Genomic DNA, 24,739 nt, shown 5'->3' on the forward strand with positions numbered 1-24,739 from the left:
CCTGATTCTCCAATCTCATGACCCTCTACATTTGCAGACCTTTCTCTAACAATCAGACCAGTGCTACCATACTTACCAGTTGTGTAAGCCCTGTGTGGAATGTAAAGACATGGACTCCTTGCTAACAAGCACCCCACCTTCATACCCCCCAGAGGTACAAAAGACATCTATATGCTCTTATAATGGGTAAACCACTGAGACCTGCTGTGCTCTGCCATACTGTACTCAGGTCAGGTGGTTCTTAATATCAGAAAAAACGTCATAGCACAAAATGTAAGAACATTTTTAGCTTCATTAAAAACACTTTTACAAACTGAATCTTTTTTTTTCTATTATTTATGAACAAACTGGAGGGGGCTGAGAGATTGTAAAAACTCTACTAAACTGCTTGCTGGATCTCTGCTTTCAAAGAGCCACAAGAGAGTCAGATTAGAGAGACCCCTCCAGATAGCAAAAGACCAGCTACCTCTATGTGTCAGGCTGGATAAATAATAAATATGGTCTTGCCACATCCAATGTTGGCATCAGGCATTACTATCATTATCTGTTCTAATAATGGCTGCTACCAGCTTCACATTCCAATTAGATGTTTTTCTGGTGACCCCCTGGTATTGTGCTGCCAAGCTGGGTTGGCAGCGCTTAGTCCTGATGGGTGAAGTGAGATGACCAGTCATTATCAGTAATTATACACAATCTGTGTACCCGGGTTGGCTTGCTGAAGAGAGCCTGGGGGGTTGAGTGGGGTTAATGTCTTCATCATAATGTAGATGCACACACAAGCACACCAGGGGAGGAGAGATCACCTCCACATTTGCTCAGCTTTGATCATAGTAAGGATTGCCAAGATGTACTCGTTCATTGCTCTGCAATCCCCCTCCTGCTGTCAACAGAACCAGGGAAGCAGCAGTGGTCTGATTAATGAGTGTCTTACAATAGTTACTTTATTGTAAAATGTATGGAATATTTTAATGTGACTGCCTTGGCAGAATAACCAGTGTTGCATTTAATATGGTTTTTATGTTTCTTTCTTCTTTTCTTCTTTCCTGTCTCTCCTGTTGTCTTCACACACACATTTTTTTGTGTGTTTTTTTTTTCTTTTCATCTGTAGGTGTTGTGGCTACTCAGCTTCGATGACAAGAACACCCTGGCAGATGCTGTGGACAAGTACTGCATAGGAGTACCGCCCATCCAGTGGTTGGCATGGATACCGCAGCTCCTGACCTGCCTGGTTGGTTCAGAAGGCAAACCTCTGCTCAACCTAATCAGCCAGGTGAGGCCTATCCCATAGCCAGATCTAGATCCCCATTAAGCTTAAGCCAAAATCCTCTTGGTCTACGTTATCAACTTTTTATCAATAAAAATAGCTTTGTCAAATAATCTTACCATTTAGAATGTTTTAAAATCATCTCTTTCCTCCCCTTGTTGCTTTTTCATTTTGCCTTTTTCAGTTTCATGTCTGGATGTCTGCTCCACCCATCAATCATTCATTTTTTCTCTGGGCTTCTTTCATCTATTTGGGGCAGCACATCTGGCTGGTGTGTTAGCATTAGTGCTCATGCACGTCTTTCTAATCAAGATAAATTAACTGCATTCACGCCAAAGTGGCCTCTCTCCTGCTTTCTATTTACCAAATTAAGCATTCAGATTCTTTCACTGTCCCTTTTACAGCAATTTATTGGCTTTCACCAGTCCCTGGTGAATTGGTTTTTAAATTATTTGTTCAAGAAATGATTATAAAGTTAATATCATACGCATCCGCACTGCGGGAACAGAGCTAGTAATTAAACCGAGGACTAATTTGCTTTGCTTAATGGAGTATTATTTCCGCACAATTTGAAGAGGGTGATCTTCAAAGAGTAGTCTGCTATAACAAACAGCCATCCTCTCAACAGAGCAGGAATATTGTATAGAGGATATGAAGGAAAGGGTGGAGGAAGATAAAGAGAAGAGAGGGAAGAGACCGGATTTTTAAATTACAAGTGGGTAGTGTAAGAGATGTAGCATCATTGAAAGACAGACAAAGTGTGTGATGGAGTGATGACTACTTTGGGAATCCTCTGCTTTTTAGCATGCAGATGAAGAGAAAACATCACACTGATGATTGGCTGTTCAGCTTATTAACAAACATTAATAAAAGTTAGCTGTTAAATAAATTAACACAGCAGTAGAAACCTACTGAATAATTTGCCTTTGTTTTTATCATTGAATTTTTATATAACGCGTTCATCTTTTTAGGTGTTTTGTCTCTCTATATCTAGAGGACACTTGAAGAGGACTCATGGTTATTACAAGGTTCAAAGCTGTGACCTCTTGGTTACAGTTGAGTCACTTAAACCAGCACCTGCCTTTTGCACGCATATTAATGGGTGTCAACGGGTGACTGTAGAGATTTCCCACCTATGGAGATCCAGTCCTCCCTTTGGTCTGACTCGTCACCCTGTAATGATTGAAGGGTAAAAGGTTGACACCCTTTTCTTCCTCCCCTTTTTTATGTGAAGAGAAAACCACATTTTAATGCCTGGCAGGCTTTGTCTCTGCTGCTCAGCTGAATTATTTAGAGTTTCTCTGCGGCGGCGGGATGTTTAAAAAACGTATGTTGAAATATTTATGAAGGTGAGGAGAAGAGCGCCTGGGGGCAGGCGGGAAGATGAATCAGAAGTTAACCGAGAATCTCACCACCTCTCCCCACACGCGCTCTCACCCTCCCTTGCTGCTTCCTCCTTGTCTACCCTCCGCCCACCTCAGCTTCGCCAAAATATGACATGTCTTATCTGCCCATTAGTGGGCTGATCTCTGGTTCCTCCTCTTCCTCTCTGCCTTCCTTCCTCTTTCATCTTTAATGCTGCTGTTAGCTGCCACTTAGAAATCCCTCTTCCCGTTACTGACTCTAGTCCTTCACTTCTCATCTCAATAGCGTATTTTTTACTTTAAATCTGTCTGTCCTCTCTCTGTGTTTGAGCACTGTGAAAACAAGAATCATGCAAATTACACATTTACTGTATATGCAGTATATAAAATTGAGAAATATCAGATTAAGAGAAGGTAGTCTGTAAAAAGTTGCAGAATACTTTATATGTATTGGGCTTGAAGCATGTGCCCACATTCAATTAAATAAATCTGCAATGGTGTGTACACGGTTTCCATATACTGTACGTGTTCACTTCACTTAACAGATATGGGTAGTTTATACATTTCTGCAAATTTGCAGGAGGAGGAGGTGACAATAACTTATTGAGTTTTTTATGGCTGTGGCTTTTTGTACTGGAAGCATTGTACAGATGGCTGTGCTTTAGCCACAAAAGAGCAGTTTGGTGATGGCTGAAGGTGCTCCATAGTTAAATTACTTCACCACTGAAGAAGTGGAAAGTGTTTTCCTAGATGTAGTTCAATTTAATAAAGGTTTTCGTTCTTCCCTTTTGAATCGTCTCCAGGCTGTCCAGGCTTAGACCTACAACAGCAGCAGCCTCTTTCACCACTTAGTTAATCCTATCTGTCTCCCCTGCCTTGGTGCTGCCTTTAAATCACACCACCACTGACTGACTGACCATGTAGAGCTGTGAGTTACATGGATTGAGGGAGCTGAGTCTCTTGAAAAATTTGAGACCTGCAGAGAGCTGGAACAGCTCTTTTAGTAGTCCAGTGTAAGGAGAACTACACTATATGTTCTAGTTAGCTGTGTGCCGACCCATTCTCACCATTGGCAGCTTTATGCAGTTTGAGAATCCCTCTGAAGACCTGCGCTAGATGTCAGAGCATTGTGGATAGAGTCCGAGAAAGCTTAGAGGGTCCAAAATCCATTTAGCCTTAGGCTAAAGTGTGAAAAAAGCTTCTTCTCTTTCTTTCTCTAGCTCTCTCCTGTATCCCCCTCCACCACCACCATCCGTCCTCGACCCACTTTTACTCATATTGGGCTCAGTTTTGTTGTTGAGATGTGGAGGTATCCCTTTCTGCCCTGCAGGCGTATAGAGGGTCTAGAAGGGATCAAGTAGCTATGTAATTGCAACCTATGATATTGTGCTCCGAGACCTGAGAGAACCTTGTGGTTTGGTCTTCTACCAATATCCAGTGGGCCTAAAGCCATGCTCACAGATCTGTCCCATGCAGAATTTCAAGGAACAATCTGTTTTTATTTTTATACAACCTGGTTATTGTTCATGTACTTTGTCATCATTTCTATCAGTTTTAATAACATTTTACATACATCACTCTAACAGTATACCATGGCAAAGACGAACGTGAGTGGTCAGACAATCCCACATGTTCTAAACAGAAGTTGGCCATATTTTTTCAAACCACTTATTTGGAGATGAGACTAAAAGTAAGCATATCTGAAATGTTGATTATAATCCCTCATTTATATATATGTTACATTTGGATTATATAAATGTTAAAAAAAAGAACTTTTCTTTAAGAGCACCACCATTGGAAATGTTCAAAAAAGAAAAGCTGCGAGCAGAGCTTGTTTTACCTCTGCTTACAGTTTAAAAAAAAAAAAAAGGCAGATCTTTATTCTCGCCTCTGTAGAATTTTAGGGAGCTTTGTCACAGCTCATGCTCTACCTTTAGGCACTCGCTTTGTGCAGTCACATACACAAATATATCAGTGTTGAGTTTACCTCTCATTTACAATTTCTGAGTGTGATGTGTCAAATCACGCATGTATTAGAATGTCATTTGGTGACAAGTGTGGAATTGGTATTTATAGCCGCATGCATGTTCAAGACTTTATATAAGGTGTTGAACAGTGTGTGTTTAAACAAACACTTTCCATATTGACATCTGAGCTTGCAGGACCCACATGAATGGATGAAAGAAACCTACAGTAGGTGAATTTGCTTTTACTGAGGAAAATAAAAACAGACGCAAAAATACCTACCAAGTATGCTGTTAAGGTAGCTTGCCAGCTTTTTTTTTTTTTTTTTTTTTTTTTTTAGTTCATTTCTTGGTTTAGTCTCAGACATTTTCAATGAATACAGAATTTGATTTCAGAAAATGATCTAGCTTGAATGCTGAACTACAGGCTATGTCGCTAACTAATCCTACCTTCTCAGTGAACTGTGACCTTAGTCAGATATATAAATTATACACCAAAGGTAGACACTGAATTCACCTGCATTACTTATCAAAGTAATTCACCAAGTTTGAGGTGAATTCGCTATGTGTTTAAACTTGAAATCTCTTATGTCCTGACTTCAACCATTAAGCCTTCCAATGTTGTCAGTGACTTTTCTTGAAAGTCTTGAGGGCAATTTCATCATCAGTCACATTCAGTTTTGTAATTCAGCCATGACGTGTTTTTAACTTCCCTAACTCCCCTGACTCAAAGCTTCAAACACGCCCTCTGTTACAGCGGAGGTCTCTGAATGTATCAGTATGATCTCTCTCTCTCTGATACACAAACAGTATCTCTCTGTCCCACTCTCTCTCCATCTCCTCTCGCTCCATCTCTGCCTGCCACCTGTCTCTCTCTCTCCTATGCGGTCCTGAGGGAGAGTCTTTGAAATGTAATCTGTGACCCTCTTTTATCTGCTAGGTGGGACGAGTGTACCCCCAGGCTGTCTACTTCCCTATCCGCACCCTTTACCTGACACTCAAGATCGAACAGAGGGAGCGTTACAAAAGTGGTAAGTAAATATGGCTGATTGTAGTGTGTTGCCTCATTACCACCAAACTGAACATTAAAAGCTCTTTAATTATTAAATGTAAAGGGGGGTGTGTGTGTGTGTGTGTGTATCTGTTCTTCAAAATGGTTTGTACTTAAAGGAACTGTAGAATTTGCCTCTGCTTGTTTTTTCCCCTCCTCTTTGCTTTCCGATCCTGATTACCCTCTACTTTTTTTTTACCCTTCTTTCTTCTCTTTGCTGTCTGCCTCCTGTTTTCCTTCTGTCACATCTCCCTCTCCACCACTCATCCTTTCCTCCTCTTACCCACTCTTCTTCCCCAGATGCATCTGGACAGCAGCAGCCCAGTTCAGTGGGGGCCCAGCCTCACTCAGGGGCCTCCGACCCGGGGCCTATCCGGGCCACTGCCCCAATGTGGCGCTGCAGTCGGATCATGCACATGCAGCGGGAGCTACACCCTACCCTGCTCTCCTCCCTGGAGGGCATCGTGGACCAGATGGTGTGGTTCAGGGAGAACTGGCATGAAGAGGTGAGAAGAACAAAGGTGTTTGTTTCGTGTGTGTCTGACTTTGTTGCTACGCGTGTGTTTTTTAGTGGATCAGATGGTGAGAAAATAATACAGCTGGCTGTGAGAATTTTCATGCATCTTTGCGTATGTGAGAAAGCAAGTTGGAGTGCACATCTTGTGTATATGTGTGTCACACCACCTGGTCACCCAGATGACCACAGTTTGGCAGATCCTGTCTCTCTGGTGGGCCGACACATCTGTTTAGTCTAAGGTGTTATCCTGACCTGTCTGTGAATAGTTCGTCACTTTCTCTTATTCCCTGACTCAACTAGTGTTGTCATAAACATGTTAATGGCAGATTATATTCAAGACCAGGGCTCCAGACTAACTTTTTATATTGGTGGCACTGGTGCGCCTAACTTTTTCATTTAGTTGCACCTAGTGTTGGGCGGTATGGCCTAAAATTTATATGACTGTTTAATTTGAAGCGCGAACAGTAACGGTATATATATATATATATCACACTGTATATATGTGTTTTCTTAAAATTACAGTATAAATGCTTCTGAAGGGGTAAAGCACTGGATGGCAGCTATTACTGTACTCTTAACTGTATTACTAGGACATATTTCACACAGTGCAGAGGTATTTTAAGAACATTTATTGTGCAAAACTGCAATAATAAATAGAAAAAAATACAAAACCTTAAATATTTGTCTATTGAATAAATATATATATATATATATATATATATATATATATATAAATAAACATAAAACATTAATACATTACCCTATTTCTAGTGGGTTATTTATTGTTTCACCATTTCAATTCTATTTAATTATCCACCTTATTTTAGTGTTTACTCACAAACTACTTTAATCTGCTCAACTCGAATGGAAACTCGCCGTTTCCATTCACTTTTCTTTAGTAGTCGCACTTGACAAATTTTTGGTCGCATGTGTCTGAAGACAGAATTGCCAGTAGACTCACGTACATTTCAGATAGTGGATTTCCCCCTTAATTTCATTATTTCTTCGCTGGTATTTTCTCAAATCCTTTTTGTTGAAGCACATGTCGACTTAAATCACCCATTCAGCCAGCAGCGCTTTTCTCCCTAGCTAATTGTGTGGGTGTCCGTGCAGGAAACTCGCTGCCACAAATTTTTTTAGGCATGCTAGGCAGCCTCCACGAAAGGTAGCTGGTCTGTGGGTGGAGGGGAAGACTGGGAGAAAAAGGAAGCAGGAGAGAGGACTGAGACAGGTGATGGATGGGTGCAGTGAGCTTGTAGGATGGGGTAAGGGATTTAGGGCCGGAATTTTGTTGGTGTGTGTGTGTGTGTGTGTGTGTCTGTGTGATTATCTGTGATGGTTTGGGGCACTCGGTAGCAGCTGCAGGCTCTATGCTTGGTTCCACAATGCAGTCAGGGGCAGAGGCATGCTATGCCATCATCACCTTCCCTCTCTCCCTTTCTTTGGTTACTGTATGACATCATATCGTTGCACCTTTGTTCCCTAAGGAACTTGTGTGTGTCTCTCTGTTCCTTACTTGTATGTTCATTGAGGACTTTGAGTTATAAAGTATTTCAGAGATCAGACTCAACAGATACCTTAAAATAAAATGATTCGGATTGGAGAAAAATGTTGGGACATCTCTAATAAATATTACTGAAACTTTTTCTCACTATTTCTCTTCCTTCCTCCTCCCTCTGCAGGTCTTGAGGCAGCTCCAACAGGGCCTGGCTAAATGCTACTCAGTGGCCTTTGAGAAGAGTGGTGCAGTGTCTGACGCCAAGATCACACCGCACACACTGAACTTTGTCAAGAAGCTGGTTAGCACCTTTGGTGTTGGCTTGGAGAACGTCTCCAATGTTTCCACCATGTTCTCCAGCGCTGCCTCTGAGTCACTAGCCCGTCGGGCCCAGGCAACAGCCCAGGATCCTGTTTTCCAGAAGATGAAGGGACAGTTCACAACAGGTTGGTTGACTGTTATACTGTTATAAAATATACTCATGACTGGCTGTATTGACATAGAACAATACAGAACAGACAGAAAGAAAAACAAGCGTTGAAGAGCCCTTTCATTTTGAGGTTGTTTTTTTGTGTTTACTCTTTGAACTTAGTCGTTTGTTCACTTTAGTTTCATGGCTGTCAGCCATGTTAACTTTTAGCGTCACTGGTTTACCTTTGCAACTTCATCATAACACTTGGAAATTAGAAGAGATATAAAATATATCTTTTCAGACAACCAAAAAGTTTCTTCTTTTTTTTTTTGAGTATTTGACAAGGTGCGACAATTGGCCGCATAGTGAAACCAGCAACACCTCTTAGCTCTTCTCCATAAAGCTCTGCATCAGACATCAGCCACCTTTCAGCGAATAGCAGCACTCGTGTTACTGTATGTCTACACTAGTTCAAATGATGAGAAGGGTGCCCACTGGCCTCTGTAGCCCTTTATTGAACCGGACAAGCTATATTTGCGCGGACACTTGTGCTGCTCATATCAGCGCTGTCAGGACAGACTGCACTGTTGCTTGGAGCAGCTGGGGCATTGGTGTTCTGTAATGTAATTAAGGTTTCAAACCAGATGATGATGATTTCAGGGGAGGGGTTGTGGCTGGTGACTGGTCAGAAATAGGTGTGTGTCTGTTTCTGTCTTTATTACACTGTGTGTGCACACGTCTACACTGGTTTTGGTTATACCCAAGTTAGCTGCATTTCAAATCTAAGCTGAAGCAGCACTGCGGTGCTGATCTCCACAAGCACGAAACCTGTCCATGTTGGATCAAATACAGTAGAAGACTGCTGAAGCTATGAAACAGCGACCTCTGTTGAAAAAGTTCATTTTTTAGTCTCAGTCTGGTTTAAAAGTCTGCAAAACATTATTTACACTACATCTCTCTACTGAAACTGTAATGAAATTATTTTATTTCTTGGTAGCTTTTTATATCAGGGTGAAATTCAATGCAGGTTTTATATACTTATATATCCACAAGAGGCTGATTAAAATGACTTCCACCATGTTGGCACTGGGCAACTCTGGCCATTTTATATTGAAATGTAAGTGTAGTGTAAACCCAGTTAGGCTACCAGTACCACCAGTCAACTGCTGTTTTATTGTGGTTGGAGCTCTACAATGTGAGACTAGAAATTACACATTAATGTCAAATGTCATGCCATCAATGATGTGACCCATTGACAGTGTGAATTATAGATGGTATGCAGCTTGTATCTTCAAACTGAAATCTTGAATCCTCAGAAAATTCCTAATTGCACATTTTCTACTTTACCAATCTTCTCCCTGAGTAGTAGTATACTGACGTGACATCAAAGATTAGGAGTTGGAAGACACACAGCAATGAGAGACAGTTCTCTGATCCATCCCCAGTTTTGGATTAACACATTTCAAAGCAAAAATTCTGTGATGTTCATGTGCTTGTATGCTTGTAAGGCAATAATGAAGCCTCCAGTCATTTTGGCCTGCATGTTCAGATTCATGTGCAAGCTGTGGAATCCAACAGGACAGGTGCAGTTCTAGTTTAGCCAAGGCCCCCTCTGAGACATTTTTCTCAAAACAATCATTCCCCTGTTTTTGGAAGCCACGTGTCTGTTTTCCTACATTGCATAAGGGAGTTGAACCACAGTTCATTGGATTTCGTTTAAACAAGGACCGTCTGCAGCTCCCCCAGCTCAGAGTTCAAATAAACCTCTTTGCTGACTCCTTTTCACACCTATGGACTGACTGCACATACATGTTCGCTGAATTGCACTCAAAGTAAACAGCCCAGTCTCTCCTTTTTATTGCATTTTCACACAGCAACTCCTCCCTCTTCTTCCTCCTCCCCCTCTTTGCTCTTCAGTCTCTCCTGTGCTTTTCCCCTCCACTGGTCCTGAGAGTGGCCAATAGAGCTAATGTGTTTGGCCCTGGGATAGAGAAGGACAAGGACAGCGAGTGAATGAAAAGCAGCTAGGGAAAAAATTATTACATGACTCAGAGAGAAAAAAGCCATAATAAGGATGAGCCAGAGCTGACAAGCATAGAAAATTACAGAAAGGAGCGTAAAAGATGGAAGAGAGGAGATTAGCAAATAGAAAACAATAGGAATAAGAGTCTGAGAGGAAACATGAAGACAGGTGTGATGGCATTAGCGAGCAAAAGCATGGGAACAGCACATGGACTGACTGAATGAACAACACAAACAAGAGTGAGCGAGACTTGGAGTGAGTGCTGTGCTGATGAATCTTACCAGATGTTGCAGTGCCAGCTGTGCTCACGCAGCCAGCCATCACCAGGGCTTCTGCCTTGCAGGGTGTCCGTCGACCATCGCTACCCAGCTGTCCCCACGGCGACGTGGGAGCAGGGCAGACAGAGACTGAAACCACACAAGCCTTCCAGAGCGGAACAAACAGGGTTTACAGAGCTGCTGAGCAGCCAGGCTCCCATTCCCCGCACCACGTTAGGGGCTCACTCGCTTTCACAGGGTTTGTGGGCCGGAAAATATGGGTTTATGTGTGCACATATAACATTTGGCAGCAGGGAGGCATTCAAATCCAATTACGGCGAATGCTATTTGCATGAGTTACTGTTTTAGCAGTGGATCTGTTCCAGAGACTTTTGTCAGAAGAGCAAGTTTCCTGGCTTTTAATTCTATGCCTATTGAATAGTCATTTGTCATGCTAAAATAACATTTAGCATAGTTAAATGTAACTCAGTATAATTATGAATAGCAATTTGGCTTAGCACTTATGTACCTTCAGTTAGTTGTCATAATCTTTAAATGTGAACTTTTATCGCCAGAAACCCCTCTACCCCCATATACATACTGTGATGACCTCTGAAATGCTCAAAACTTCAGCTCACCAATCAGACATAGTAAAGCTGAGTTGGCTGCATCCCATCACACACCTTCATACAATCCCATACTGAGTCATAAGGAAATGATTGTTCTATATACAGAGGTGGCCCACCTCCTGAGTCTGGATCCATAATTTGGTGCAGCAGTGCAGATCCTCTGCTGTGGGCTGTCAGGCAGGCCAGGTAGGGCAGAATACCAGCCCTTGTTTTCACACACAGGTCAGAGAGCAGCCTGGCTACTTTCCACACCACACTCTTTCTCTCAGCATCCTATTTCCCCAGCTAGCTGACAGAGCAGGGGTCAAAGATTGAGTTCAGGGGGACTGAAAATAACTCTCTTCTGGTCTTGCTGGATGTATTGCACTTACCACAGAGCACCTCTGTAGTTTCTCTCATAAACTGTCTGCAGTTTTAATATAGTCACACATTTAAGGATCAAGGTTCAAACTAAATAAAAGTGCTTTGGCAATGTTAATTATAATATTGTGTCTATTCTTGTTAAAAAATAGTACTCTTATATTAATGTCAGAACACCAGTTAGTCCATTTCGACAAAGTTTGCATTAATATATTAGATGTCCTTAGGCCAATGGATAAATTAGAAAAGTCAGTCACAATGCACCACTGATCTGATTTTAATCTGTGGAAGTGTTGCAGCTGACCACTGCAAATGAATAGAATGTCCCAAGTTAAACCTATAATTATATCTCAAAACAAGGTGAAATATTGGTTACTAATTGCTTCAGATAATGTCTAAGGTCTACTTTAAATAATCAGGTATTTTTACAAGTTGTAATAACATAATGCCTGCGTCTTAATGTGAAGCTGTCTCCGGATTTAAACAGGTCAAATGTTTTATATCCGATAAAGATGGAATTATATTACTATACTGCTTCATGGCTGGAGTGGAGCATGTGTCGCTTTTTCTATTTGTAAGCATTATACACTTTTATGGTGCTGAATTGTGGTCGGGTTGCAATTCCTCAGGACTGTTTCAATTTTACCTCAGCTATCGAGGCAGGTGAATTGCAGGCAGGCGGATAGCGAAATAGGGCCACTCTGAAAAGAACATTGGCTGTTTTAAAGGGCTTATTTAAAGTATTAGGAGGTCTCACTCTGGGAGAGATTGAACAGGTTTGAAATGGCAAGGCCTTGCAGTTTCATGGATTCATTATAACAGGCAGCACAACAGGGTGTACTGAAATAGGAAAGGTAGGTGTGTGTGTGTGTGTGTGTGCGCGCATTCATGTTACAGAGGTGTCCTGGGGGCTTTACTCTAAAATGGAAAACCTGCCTGTCTCACCTCGCCTCCTTCCATTGTTATTGCTGCAGCTCATCACAATATGGTATGTGCAATATGAGTTGTGACTTGAAACAGGAATTTAATACTTTAAGACTCTCATTTTTATAACTCTAATTTAATCAGCTCCCAGCCTCCACCAGGGAGTTTTAAGTCGATAGAGCAAACAGTTCTCCTTGTGCTGCCAGCCTGCCATGAATAACTTATCCATGAAGTTCCCTCAAGCAAGGCATCACACTGCTGGAGTTGAGTGGGCAACAGTGCAACACAATATTTAGAATGGACATTTCCCAGATGTAAGTTTGTGTAACCGCTGCCCTCCCCTAAGCCATCACTGTGAAAAACAAGGTGTTCTCAGTCCATGTTACTGGGTAAATAATGGTAAAGTTAATACCCAGATCTCACTTTAATTAATCCTAACCATTGGCATTGAAATGCCATCTGACCAATAAGCTTTCAAACGTTATTCTCTTCGATTCTATTTATTCCGTTCTATTTTCTTTAGTCATATTTGACTGTACTTTGAGTACCGTCCCCTGTGTTTGTTGCTTGCATGTGTTTTAACCCTTTATAGTATTTTATTTGGCAAGGTTACTTAGAAACATATGTGTATTTATAGCACACATCTGGGAGCATATAGCTGTAGGAGAGGTTAAAGGTCACACACACACGCACAAACACACCTTGGAGCTGCCCACTATGTTACAGTCTTGTACTGTTGGCGGCTGAGAGCAGCTCCACTGGAACAGTTGGGGGGTTAGTGTCTTGCTAAAGGGCATTTTGAGGATAGTTTGTTAGGGAGGGGAAAGTGTAATGCATTGACTCTCCCATCCAGACTTGGGGGGACTGTGGATTTCATCTGGCCACTTTAAAAGCACTGGCAGCCTACATCTGCTTTTGTATTTGCTGTTTTCTTCTTTCTCAATTTCTCAATCACCTTCTGCTTTCAGTCATTGATACTAAATCATTAAGTCTACCAAGCTCTTGTTATTTAAAAACCATTCAACAGGAAGGATGGGTGCCACTTGGAGAGTTGGGGAAATAAGGAGATGAAAGGGCCAGTGCTATAGGGAGATTCTTGTTGTAACAATTACTTTTCTCTTCGCCCGTGCCAGACTTTGACTTCAGTGTGCCAGGCTCCATGAAGCTTCACAATTTGATCTCCAAGCTGAAGAAGTGGATCAAAATCCTGGAGGCAAAGACCAAGCAGCTGCCCAAGTTCTTCCTCATTGAGGAGAAGTGTCGCTTCCTCAGTAACTTCTCTGCACAGACAGCCGAGGTGGAGATCCCCGGGGAATTCCTCATGCCCAAACCGACACACTATTACATCAAGATAGCAAGGTAAAGGAATACACAAGGACACCTGGGCCTGGTAAACAGGATGTTATATAATACCAGTCATGGGAATTTCTGACTCCTCAATGAATGACCAATGCTGCTCTACCTGCCACTTTCACATGTTACTATTTAAATATAAAATAGTTGGTGAAAATGTTTTAAATGGCAGATGAAGGTAAGACGTTTACCTGCTTCTACTGCCTGTGGATAAAATAGGAAACAGACAGCAAATACACATGGAATCACACAGGAGAGTTGTACCCACATATCATTCCTCCCACGTTGTTTACCACTTCAGTTCTGTCTCTCTGCGCCTCTCTCCAGGTTCATGCCCAGAGTGGAAATTGTTCAGAAACACAATACAGCAGCACGTCGTCTCTATATCCGCGGCCACAATGGCAAGATTTACCCTTACCTGGTGATGAACGACGCTTGCCTGACCGAGTCACGCCGAGAGGAGAGGGTCCTGCAGCTTCTCCGCCTCCTCAACCCCTGTCTGGAGAAGAGGAAGGAGACCACCAAGAGACACCTCTTCTTCACTGGTAGGACCAGGGATAAGAGATATGCGTGCCTGTGTACATGAGGTTATATGGGGATGAGGGACAAAATTTCACTAGGATTATGTTGTTGTTTTTGTTTTTTTTACATTTTCTTCTTTTTTTTTTTAATATGAGTTTATTACCTCTATCACTACCTGAGTTTTTGAATAAAAAAATAGTAAAGTATCTCTCTTTTTAAAAAAAAAAAAAATTTATTTGTTCATCGTGTGATCATCATCAGAGCTTTCTGTCTTTGGAGATCAGAAACACATTGTCACCTCTAGTGCTAATGTTCACTGAGAACAATTGGCAGTGACCCTCTCCTTTCATTTGTCTCTTCTTTTCTGTCTTTGTCTCACTCACACACCACACACACAATTTCAATTTGCTTTCAAGCGCTGTTTCCTCTCCTGTCATCCCCTTGTGGTTTGCCTCCACCCAGATGTTTGCCCACTCTCCATTTATGCACTTGATTGGTTTGTTTAAGGGGAAATATGGACGGGGAATTCAACAGTCCCTTCCAACCCATTTCCTCCCAACTCGAATGGCTGATATTGATTTGATTTGGGGTGCCAGTGTATGTAAATGTTTAGACTGCTTTCACTGGGCAACCCATGCACAGCCTTTTACCTTGTTTGACCCTGCTTGTTGTTGAGAGATGGCTTTCCTTCAGTGCAGCTGTTTCCCAACTCTGGAGTATTTTAGTTGTAGGTTTACATCTGTGGTTTACTCTGTGGTAAAAAAAAAGACACTGTTTGCTAGCAAGTGCAGCCAAATGTTTACAGTTTGTGTCATTAACTTGGTTGTTTTCCCCTTCCCTACTACCATTCTCTCCTCTTCTTATTTCTTCACTCTGCTCTCCCCTCCCTTTCTCTTTCCCACCTGTATCCTGTCTTCTTCCTCTCCCTCCCTCCATCTCTCCAGTGCCCCGAGTGGTGGCAGTGTCGCCTCAGATGCGGCTGGTAGAGGACAACCCTTCATCTCTGTCACTGGTGGAAATCTACAAACAACGCTGCGCCAAGAAGGGGATCGAACATGACAACCCCATTTCCAGATATTACGATCGTCTGGCCACTGTGCAGGCCAGAGGCACACAGGCCAGCCACCAGGTATGGAGACGATCACATAAACAGATCTGCATGCTTACACACATAATATAGACAGCGAGTGGTGGCAGTGTCGCCTCAGCTGTGATATGCATACTGGGTGATAGAAATGTAATTTAACAGTAGTTTTGTGCAGCCATGTCGTGGTCACCTAGGAAGCATTTGAGCATTTTGTCACTGTCCTGAGAAAACCCTGCGTCTCCCAAATGTCAGCATTTCATGAGCTAAGAAAAATAGCCTTGTTTTCAGCCTTGTGACAGTGCGTTTTTCAGATAGTCCAATTTGTTTTTAAATCGTTTATTTAGCGTAAGATATAGGATCATTTTCTCAACCTGTAAAGGAACACTTAATTTTTCAGTTCATTTGGAATGTTAAAAAATTACCATATTTGGAGATAGTTTCCACTGGACAGGGACAATTTGCTCTGATTAGGGAAGTTGTTTGTGGTGGTCAGTCAAACTTAATTTGCAAGCTACTATATCAACCAGTCAACAGATAATAGATGTGTTCGTCAACATGAACCCTTCCTGCACCTGATTGGCTGAATTAACCACTAGCCTCCTTCAATGTGGCAAACTGTAAAATTATGGTGGCTGTTTCTGGAGACTGATTATCCTAAACCATATACCAAAAAGAAAAAAACTAGCGGCTGTGTTGCAAATTATTTTGTTCAATTTTATTCTATGAAGCTCTTTTTGGTGGAGAAAATGCATCTCTGCCTCATCTATGATGGATGTCTGTTTTTATAAACATAGAGAGCCTTTGCACTCTGATTCTTAAATACAAAAGCCTGATATTTATCATTGATATTTTAGATAGCTGGAAAATGATCTGCTGTCAGGTCGTCTACTTTTGGCCGCTTGAATAAAAAAATCCACCATCAATTGTGGTGAACTGTGGACATTGAATCATATCTAACAATTGCTATAGGCAGCAGGCAGAATAAAGTATAACATGAATGTGAGGCCCAATATTTGCTGGACCACGGCCGCCTACCTCACCTCTACTCCCCCCTCCTGTCTATTACCAGGTGCTGCGGGACATCCTGAAGGAGGTACAGGGGAACATGGTGCCTCGCAGCATGCTGAAGGAGTGGGCTCTCCACACCTTCCCCAACGCCACGGATTACTGGACCTTCCGGAAGATGTTCACCATCCAGCTGGCCCTCATAGGCCTGGCTGAGTTCATGCTCCACCTCAACAGGCTCAACCCCGAGATGCTGCAGATAGCACAGGTAGGGGACACATACAAAGATACACAAGCAGAAACATGTTGGACTGTCTGTCAAGGGCAAGTGGGATCCATGTGACGGGGGCTAATTCAATAAATGTACACTCTCATAGATGCATTACGAAATCACCATTACCCTCTCCATATCTGGCCGTATGAATTACCATTCTCCCCCATGACTTTCACGCTAGGCCTATCAGTCAGCCAGCGGCTGTCAATGCGAAGGATGTTTTGACAGAACGTTATATTCAGTCCCTCTGCTCTACAGCTATCAAAGACGTTTCAATTTGAAGAGGCCGTGTTTGTGTGTGCGTGCGTCTGCCTCTCAGTGCACACACATCCGTCTGGCACTCGGGGTCCGCAGACAGCTTTCTCAAAGTCATTATTAAAGATGATTGTGTCAGTCGGCCACCCCTCCCCTCTGATCCTAATCGGCCTTTGCTGACAGGCGTTCCTCCGGGCAGCTAAGCACTGGTATTAAGCCCCCTCTCTGCCTGTTCCACACCGCAGATCCCATTAGACACAGGAGGATTACGATACGGAGAGTGTACGCACACACAAACACACATACACAAACATAGAGAGTGCAAGGACAGGACATCACAGCCATTGCATTGTGCCCCACTCTGCCTAAATGGAGACCTTGACGTCCATCAAGTTGGCACTTATAGAGCTTCGAGGCATCAACAATATAGGCACTGTTTTGTGGCGTTCATCAGGCCGTAATTCAGTTGTAGACTTAATTCTTTCAACACCTGTCTTCATAAAGTATCACATCATCTCTTGAGAATCTGTTGAATTTCCTCTCCTTTAATATCGTTGACATTTGTTCTGAAAATTACCCAGTATCTGTCATTTCTCACAGTCAAGTTCACAGCCACAGTCACTACACGTGACACATTAGTGTTGCGCCATCCCATTCACATCAGCCCCCAAATGAAGCCATCGCTGGCCGCTAGTGTGGTGATTTAGCATTCTGAGCGCTGCCTCCACAGCCAACTGTCTGCAGGCTTATCTGAGCCTCCTGGGGGTAGCTGGTGTCTCAGCCCACTGCCTTGAGGCCCTCCGCTGGGGCCTGGAGGAGCAAATGACAGTAGGAGAGAGAGAGACGGAGGTGGAGGGAATTAAAGAGAAGGAGGGAAAGAGGCGAGACAGAGGAGGAGAGAGAGCAAGAGCTGGAATGAACTGCTCTGCTATAAAGCTGTCAGAGCCACTCACCTTTTCATATAAGGGAGCTTATCTTCTCCGGAATGGCTGCTCGTGTAGCGGCCCTCTTGCACATAAATGCAGGGTTATGGATGAAAACTTGGCTGTATATATTTAAGTCAGCGGGGAGCGGCGGGGGAGAGGGGAGTGCGAGTGAATTGAGGATTATAGATGTTCTGCTGCTGATAGTTTGACGTGTTACAGTGTCTGGGGCACGCAGATCAATAACTGCAGCCATTTCATTGGTGTGTGCTTGTTTTGTAACTCCGCTAACCTTTCTGAAGAAGACTTATTTTCTTGCAGGGCTTATGTGGTCTAAGGACTGTGGAGAACACTGCAGAAAGGAATAGATAATTTTTCTTTATTTGCTAATGGTGCTATTTGCTAGTGGTTATGAGCAGGTACTTCTGAACAATGGTTTATTTAAAATGTCCTCCCTCTTACACTCTTGTACACACACATGTTTGTAACACTACTGACATGTACTTTAAACTTGACCTTTTACTCTGTTTTTAGGACACAGGAAAGCTGAACGTCTCCTACTTCCGCTTCGACATCAACGACGCCACAGGCGACTTGGACGCTAATCGTCCCGTTCCATTCCGCCTGACGCCAAACATCTCCGAGTTCCTGACCACCATCGGTGTCTCCGGTCCGCTCACTGCCTCCATGATTGCTGTGGCACGATGCTTCGCACAGCCAAACTTTAAGGTAACTTGTCTGATCTACAAATTGTTATATTATGATGATGTTATATTACTACATCTCAGAATAAGAATATTTTATTTTACAAATAAATATAGGGATTGAATATAGCATATGATCAGAGGCTTATCTGTTCAAATATTTCACATTTTATGTGAGATTTAGGATTTTAAGGGGGATTTTGCAATAGTTTATAGTAGTTCAGCCAGTCACACTTGAGCCTTTTTATACAATATATATCAATCAGGCATGTGTACATAAATTAAAATGGGAATTTCTCTAATAAGTCTGATTTGAAGCGGCTTTAATCAATACAATGTACTGTATGTGAAAGGGGTCACTCAGTGACAAACCCACAGAGGGTTTTCACCCAGCTCTGCAGTTCCCCTCAGCTCTGAAGAGTGTTTTAGCATCCTTCTGTTTTGGTTTTATGGCCAACAACTGTACTGTTTTGGTTCAGTCTCAATGCTCTCATCAGCATTGTTTCCAGATACAGCGGACTGCTGTTTTCAGCTAAAAACATTTATGGTGCGGGGCAGGTAGCATTCAGGGGGTTTATCAAAAATACCAGACAGACAAAGTTAATGACTAGTGAACATAGTGGAGCATTTAGTGGCTTAAGAGCCAGCTATTTCCCTCAGGAGTTGGTGGAGACCAAAACAGAGCTAAAAGGAGAGTGAATATTGGACTTAAGTTGAGGAGGTGGCCAGTGAAGGCTAATGTTGCTCCTGTTGATATGTGACACATATCTGCTGGATATGTACAGTAAATAGGCAAATGTTTGCTAACAAGTTTGCCTTATCAACTGTAGGTGATAATATGTCAGTGTTGTTTACAGCTTGTGTCCACAGCTTGTGTCCACTTCCCCCAAGAGGCCAAAGAATTAGTTATTGCAGGTTTAAGGGGAACATCTTTTGCATCCTGTGAAATGTGCTAGTTTTGTCATGAAATGTTAAATCACCCTGTGTTGATGCATTCAAATGTTAAAATAAGTACACTTGAAAAATTACTCTCAACTTGACCCAAATGACATGAGTCTTTGGAAGAGTTTTAGGAGAAGGATGTATTTCATTCTGTCATGAGGACGCAACAGTTTGTGGTCAAATTTAAGCTCCAGCTGAATTCTCCAGATATTGTTTAGCGCTTAAACATAGATAAACCCGGAGAGGTTCAATAAGGCACAACCAAACAAAAACAATGCAATGAAAACACGAACAGTCAGAGGGTTATATCATCTATCTGCAGCAGAGCAGTAATGACAGGCATGTGGTGTCTATGTATAAGTCTGGCTCATACTTAAAGTCTGGCTGATGTGGAGGGAGCAGGAGTGCTTAAGATGCAAATAAACAAAACACTCGACTATGTGAACTGGTTAAGGCCGAGTACCAGAGGCCAGTGCTTCTTGTGGTCAAAGAAAATGGACGTTTCCAGGGGAAACAACAAAACACAACAAGCACGTAACAATCACCCACTCAAATATACCTCAAATAACCCTCAAGCCATACAACACTTAAGGTAAGGGTAGGGAACAGTGTGCACCTAGTTAGGTGATGATTGCTAGTGTTGTGGCTCCATCTTGGTTTCAATGGTTATGTATTTCAGTTCTGTGTCACCATAATAAGCTGCTAACAACACAGAGAGATGACAAGCCCTTAATTGGACTTAACAGCTTTGTTTTATGTGTATGTTTGAGATTGGCTTTATATAAACTGAGGTTTTATCATGTTTCATTGCTCTCATTCCCATGACAGACACTTTCAACACCTGGCTCAGGAAAGTCTCCCCAGAAGATTGGCATATTCTGTATATACACTGTAAACAGCATTCCTTTGACACATATTTGAGAACTTCGGATAGATGCAATGGTTATCGAATTAGCAAGGAATCTCATGAACAACTATAATGTGTTAGCCACCACTTATATTATATTGTTATGCTACAGTGCTGTGAAAAGGTTTATACACCATTTGAGTTTTTGCATAATTTCTTGCAACACAGATTACAATGAAAAGAGGTCTGGGAAATCTTTTTTAAAGTGTGTAAATTTGACCAAAAACAATGCTGACAAAAGGTCCACTTACATGCTTTTTCTGGGGCTTTCAACCACATCTTTTGGTCTTCATCAGTAGAGTGAGTTTGCTCAGTTGTCACCATGTGACCCAAGTATGAAACTTATGTGACATGCGGGGAAATCATAATCCCTGTCTCTGTTCAAAGATGGTCTTTGATGCAAAAGATCATCTTCATCTTTAGAGGAAGACTGTAAGATGTGGTTGAAAGCTCTGAAAAAAGCAAGTAAATGGACCTTGACGTTTAGGTTGTTTTTTATTTTTGTTTGTTTTATTTGTCAAGCTATTGTTTCCAAGGTCAAGAAAGAACTTTCTCGCTCAGTATGGAAGTAATTTTCTTATGTTCTTGTTGTCAAAATGGATTAGAAGTAAGTAAAATTAAGTGAATTAATTATATATATATATATATATATATATATATATATATATATATATATATATATATATATATATATATCAAATAAATTAAGTTAAATTAAGTAATTTTCCCCCAGACTTTTGTCAATACTGTTACAAGACCAAAAAAAATTACTTTTTCACATTTTTGTGATCAAAACTTATTGCTTGTCTGAGGATCCAGTTACAGACAAAATTTTAATGTTTATTTGTACATGTTTGTACACCATTGATTCTTAAAATGTACCTCTTCTTTTCCTCTGTCTCTGATAGGTGGATGGGATTCTGAAGGCAGTCCTTCGCGATGAGATCATTGCCTGGCACAAGAAGACCCAAGAGGACACGTCCATGCCTCTGTCCCCAGCCGGCCAACCAGAGAACATGGACTCCCAGCAGTTAGTCTCATTGGTCCAGAAGGCTGTCACGGCCATCATGACCCGCCTCCATAACCTGGCTCAGTTCGAGGGAGGAGAGAGTAAGGTCAACACCCTGGTGGCTGCAGCAAACAGCCTGGACAATCTGTGTCGCATGGACCCTGCCTGGCACCCCTGGCTCTGAGAAACCAGAGAATAAAAGATGATGTGACACTATGGAGGAGAAGGATGAGACGAGATGCAGGGCAAGAAAAAGTGTTTTTGTTTACCTTTATTACATATCTGACAAAAACGGACAAGGGTTGTAAAATGTATGTTGCTCATCACTGTAACAGAAGCCTGATGGACTCTTTCTCTTGATCAAAGTACACTGAAATTGTTTAAGTGGAATCAAGTTGAAACAAAGGCCCTGTGACAAAGACAGTCACATTGGTAGTTTGAACAGGGCTTGCCTGTATTCTTAATAGTTATATCTGGACTGATAGAATCTTTTTATGAAAACACAATTTCTCCTTCAACTTATATTTATTTTTATATCTAAATGACAGGGACTCTATGTGTGATGCCAGTTGCCCTGTCTTCAATATGACAAGGAGACAGTACAAATATTTGTGTAGGTATCATAATGAGCCACTCACTCAAGCTTATGGGAGTTTGTTTTGTTTTTTTTATTTAAAAGATTGGGAAATCTTCTGTTGGTTGCTTAAGCTGTGTCTGTGTTGTATTTCACCTGCATTAAGAGCTTACAATTGTTCCACTTTTTTTTTTCTATTTTTTAAATTTAAACCGAAAAATGTATAGCTTTGTTTCTATCCCTGCTGAATGAGGAATTTTATGGTCCTATGAATAACACATGATGCTCTTTCTTATTTTCTTTTTTCTTTTTACCCACTGCCTGAACTATATTAACATGTCTGACTATTCCAAAAGCCATTTTACTTTACAATTGTTTTGTCTTTCCATCAATCCAGTTGTAATGTAATAAAGTAAAACTACTGGGTGAATTAACAGTTGAATAATAAGCTATTACAGCTGTAATGCAAATATGTCATTCCCGAGCTGGCTGTGTATGCATATTCCTCCCCTTTTTGTAAAGGCACAAAGCCTTTTCCAATAGAAATATTATCTCTTGCCTTGTAAATAAGCATTTTGTTTTAATAAAATGCTCTTTTTTTTTTAAATACAGACGCTGTGTTGGCTCTTTTACGGTAACCTCCTGCAGTCTTTCTTTACGTTGTATATTAGGACAACTTAAACCAATGAATCCAAAAAATGATTTTCAACTATGCTCACAATTACCATAAAGCAAAACTCACAATTGGTTTTCTTCCCGAGTTGTGTTTTTTTTTTTTTTTTTTTTTAACCAGTTGTAAAACAGCAATAATAACCAGTAATCCCCATCTGCGCCTCACATCTACTGCATCACTGTCACAGCCATAATCACCCTGAAGGACGCACTCTTGGATATTATTGCGGTAATAACTCGTGCTGTGAAATGACTCCAGACAATCCATTCTCTGACGTTAAAAATTCTATTGCCATCATCCTTGCGGTTCACAGTTAGTAGACATTTATGGAGAGGCATTTCAACGCAGCAGTGTTGAATCAAAGTGCTGCTCTGTCTCGTGGAGGTACAATAACCTTGTGGTCATTCCCTCCCTCTGGTTAGAAAGTCCTGCGGAGGTGTGTTGAGGCGTTTCTCTCCTCCCCTGGTGCTTGATTAATGCGTGCCAGTAGATCTCCGAGTGGGCTGGCCTCGCTTGACTTATACACACTGTCAGCCACCCCGCCTGCACTCATAAACAAAGGTTATATCTCTGTTCGCCTCTATACAATCCACATACACAGCCTCTGCCTCTCAACATGTTTACACACTGTCTCTAACATTTCTCTTCCTCTCTGATCCACACAAGAAAGGAAGCACTGTTTTGTCTAGAAGTCTCAGTAGCTGGTAGTTCCAACATTGACCTCCTATTTTCATGAATGTTTTACTTGCTTTGGGAAAACTTCAACCTGTTGGTGGCGCTAGAGGAAAACTCAGGACATCACCAGTGTCAGTAGGATTCATCCTCTGGGGACTATGAACGTGTGTAAAAAGAATTATGACAATCCATCCAATAGTTGTTGAGATATTTCAGTCTGGACCAAAGTGGTGGACTAACAGACATTGCCATCCATAGAGGTGTGATCTGGAATCCACTGGGGTCGAAATTGTAGGGTCAAAATGTTGCCTTTTTTCAGTCTAATAAAGTTTTGGGAGCTTTAATCCAGTGTGTGTATAGTCTGGATTTTCCCTTCACTGAACCTGTAATCCTGCACCTGACCTCAATATAGGACTGGTTGTGCACAACTACCTTTCTGCATCTACAAACCATACCAGCACAACTTATTTTAATTGCAATATTTACTGAAATGGAGACGTGAAGAACTTTGCGACCTTTTGGCTTCTTTCTCATTTCTATTGTCTTCTAACATAAGGAAGGCACTCAATAGTGTTTTCCTGGATACATCACTTCTCCAGCAGTCACACTGGTATTAACAGAAACCAGGCTGACCCCATGACCTGGAACCAATGCCTCTCTCCGGAAAGAAGAAATGACAGTCATGTTAAGTCTAAGGCCAAAGCATGATGGAGGGATTTAGGTTCTCAGAAACAGACACACATCCAGTGCGTTTTGTTCAGAGTCCGATTGAATGATTGTGTTTGAAGTTCTGGGTGCCCTCTGTTGGGACAGACATCCATTTCACGCCCCAGGTGTCTGTCCCGATTTGAGAGAGATTAGGTGAAATACAAAATCCACAACAGCAGAACACACACACACACACACACACACACACACACGCCCTCCCCCAAAGATGTGTCATAGTTTGCCTTCTGGGGTCTTTTCTTGGCATCCTGAGACTGCAGACATATCACAGCAGCAGAGATGCCGGCTGCAGCGATCCCACCTCCATCTCCTTTTCTTTCCTTTTCTCTCTGCCTGATATGAGTGAAGTGGAGGCGAAGGCTTCACCACCCCCAACCCGCATATCTGCCTCCCTCTCCAGTGGTGTGAGAGGAGTGGAGGTGATTGATGTGCTCCGGTGGGAGTGGAGGTGTAGAGCCTGGATCATCATCAGCCCTGGCACAGAGCAGAGATCTCAGAGGACACACCAAAGCAGGAATAGATCCTGGCAGGGCCTGATGATGAAATCTTCCCCCTCCAATGATCCTCATCCCCGCAGAGGATGGCTGAGGGGGAAGGAGGAGGAGGAGGAAGGGCTTAAGGGAGGAGTGGAGGAGGGATACTTTTTCAGAAACTTGTCTGTTTGGTTTATGTGGCAACTAAGCTGTCATATTTCTCAAGAGATGCATTTGGATACAGTGTAATGAAAACTTACAGTAGACATGCAAGTACACAGATCAGTGGTTGTAACACTGAGTCTGCTGAATCACAGAGACACGGATGAAGCTGTTCTGAGTGTAAAGAGAACAAAGGTGAAAAAGTACTTTAC

General features: G+C 42.0%; 1 protein-coding gene across 2 annotated transcripts in view; it reads left to right on the forward strand.

Moving 5' to 3' along the window:
* Positions 1-22,429, forward strand: part of LOC122867527 (transformation/transcription domain-associated protein) — an 82,978-nt gene extending 60,549 nt beyond the window's left edge. For both annotated transcript variants that reach the window (XM_044178429.1, XM_044178430.1), the window contains 10 exons: positions 1,109-1,270; positions 5,533-5,623; positions 5,944-6,149; positions 7,843-8,104; positions 13,397-13,622; positions 13,944-14,161; positions 15,083-15,267; positions 16,295-16,498; positions 18,217-18,411; positions 21,144-22,429. In XM_044178429.1, coding sequence (XP_044034364.1) covers positions 1,109-1,270; positions 5,533-5,623; positions 5,944-6,149; positions 7,843-8,104; positions 13,397-13,622; positions 13,944-14,161; positions 15,083-15,267; positions 16,295-16,498; positions 18,217-18,411; positions 21,144-21,428 — 2,034 coding nt within the window. In that variant the 3' untranslated portion in view covers positions 21,429-22,429. The remainder of the gene's footprint in view (positions 1-1,108; positions 1,271-5,532; positions 5,624-5,943; positions 6,150-7,842; positions 8,105-13,396; positions 13,623-13,943; positions 14,162-15,082; positions 15,268-16,294; positions 16,499-18,216; positions 18,412-21,143) is intronic.
* The last annotated feature ends 2,310 nt before the right edge of the window (positions 22,430-24,739 follow it).

Source organism: Siniperca chuatsi, linkage group LG20 (genome assembly GCF_020085105.1).
Source record: "Siniperca chuatsi isolate FFG_IHB_CAS linkage group LG20, ASM2008510v1, whole genome shotgun sequence".
Classification (NCBI taxonomy): Eukaryota; Metazoa; Chordata; class Actinopteri; order Centrarchiformes; family Sinipercidae; genus Siniperca; species Siniperca chuatsi.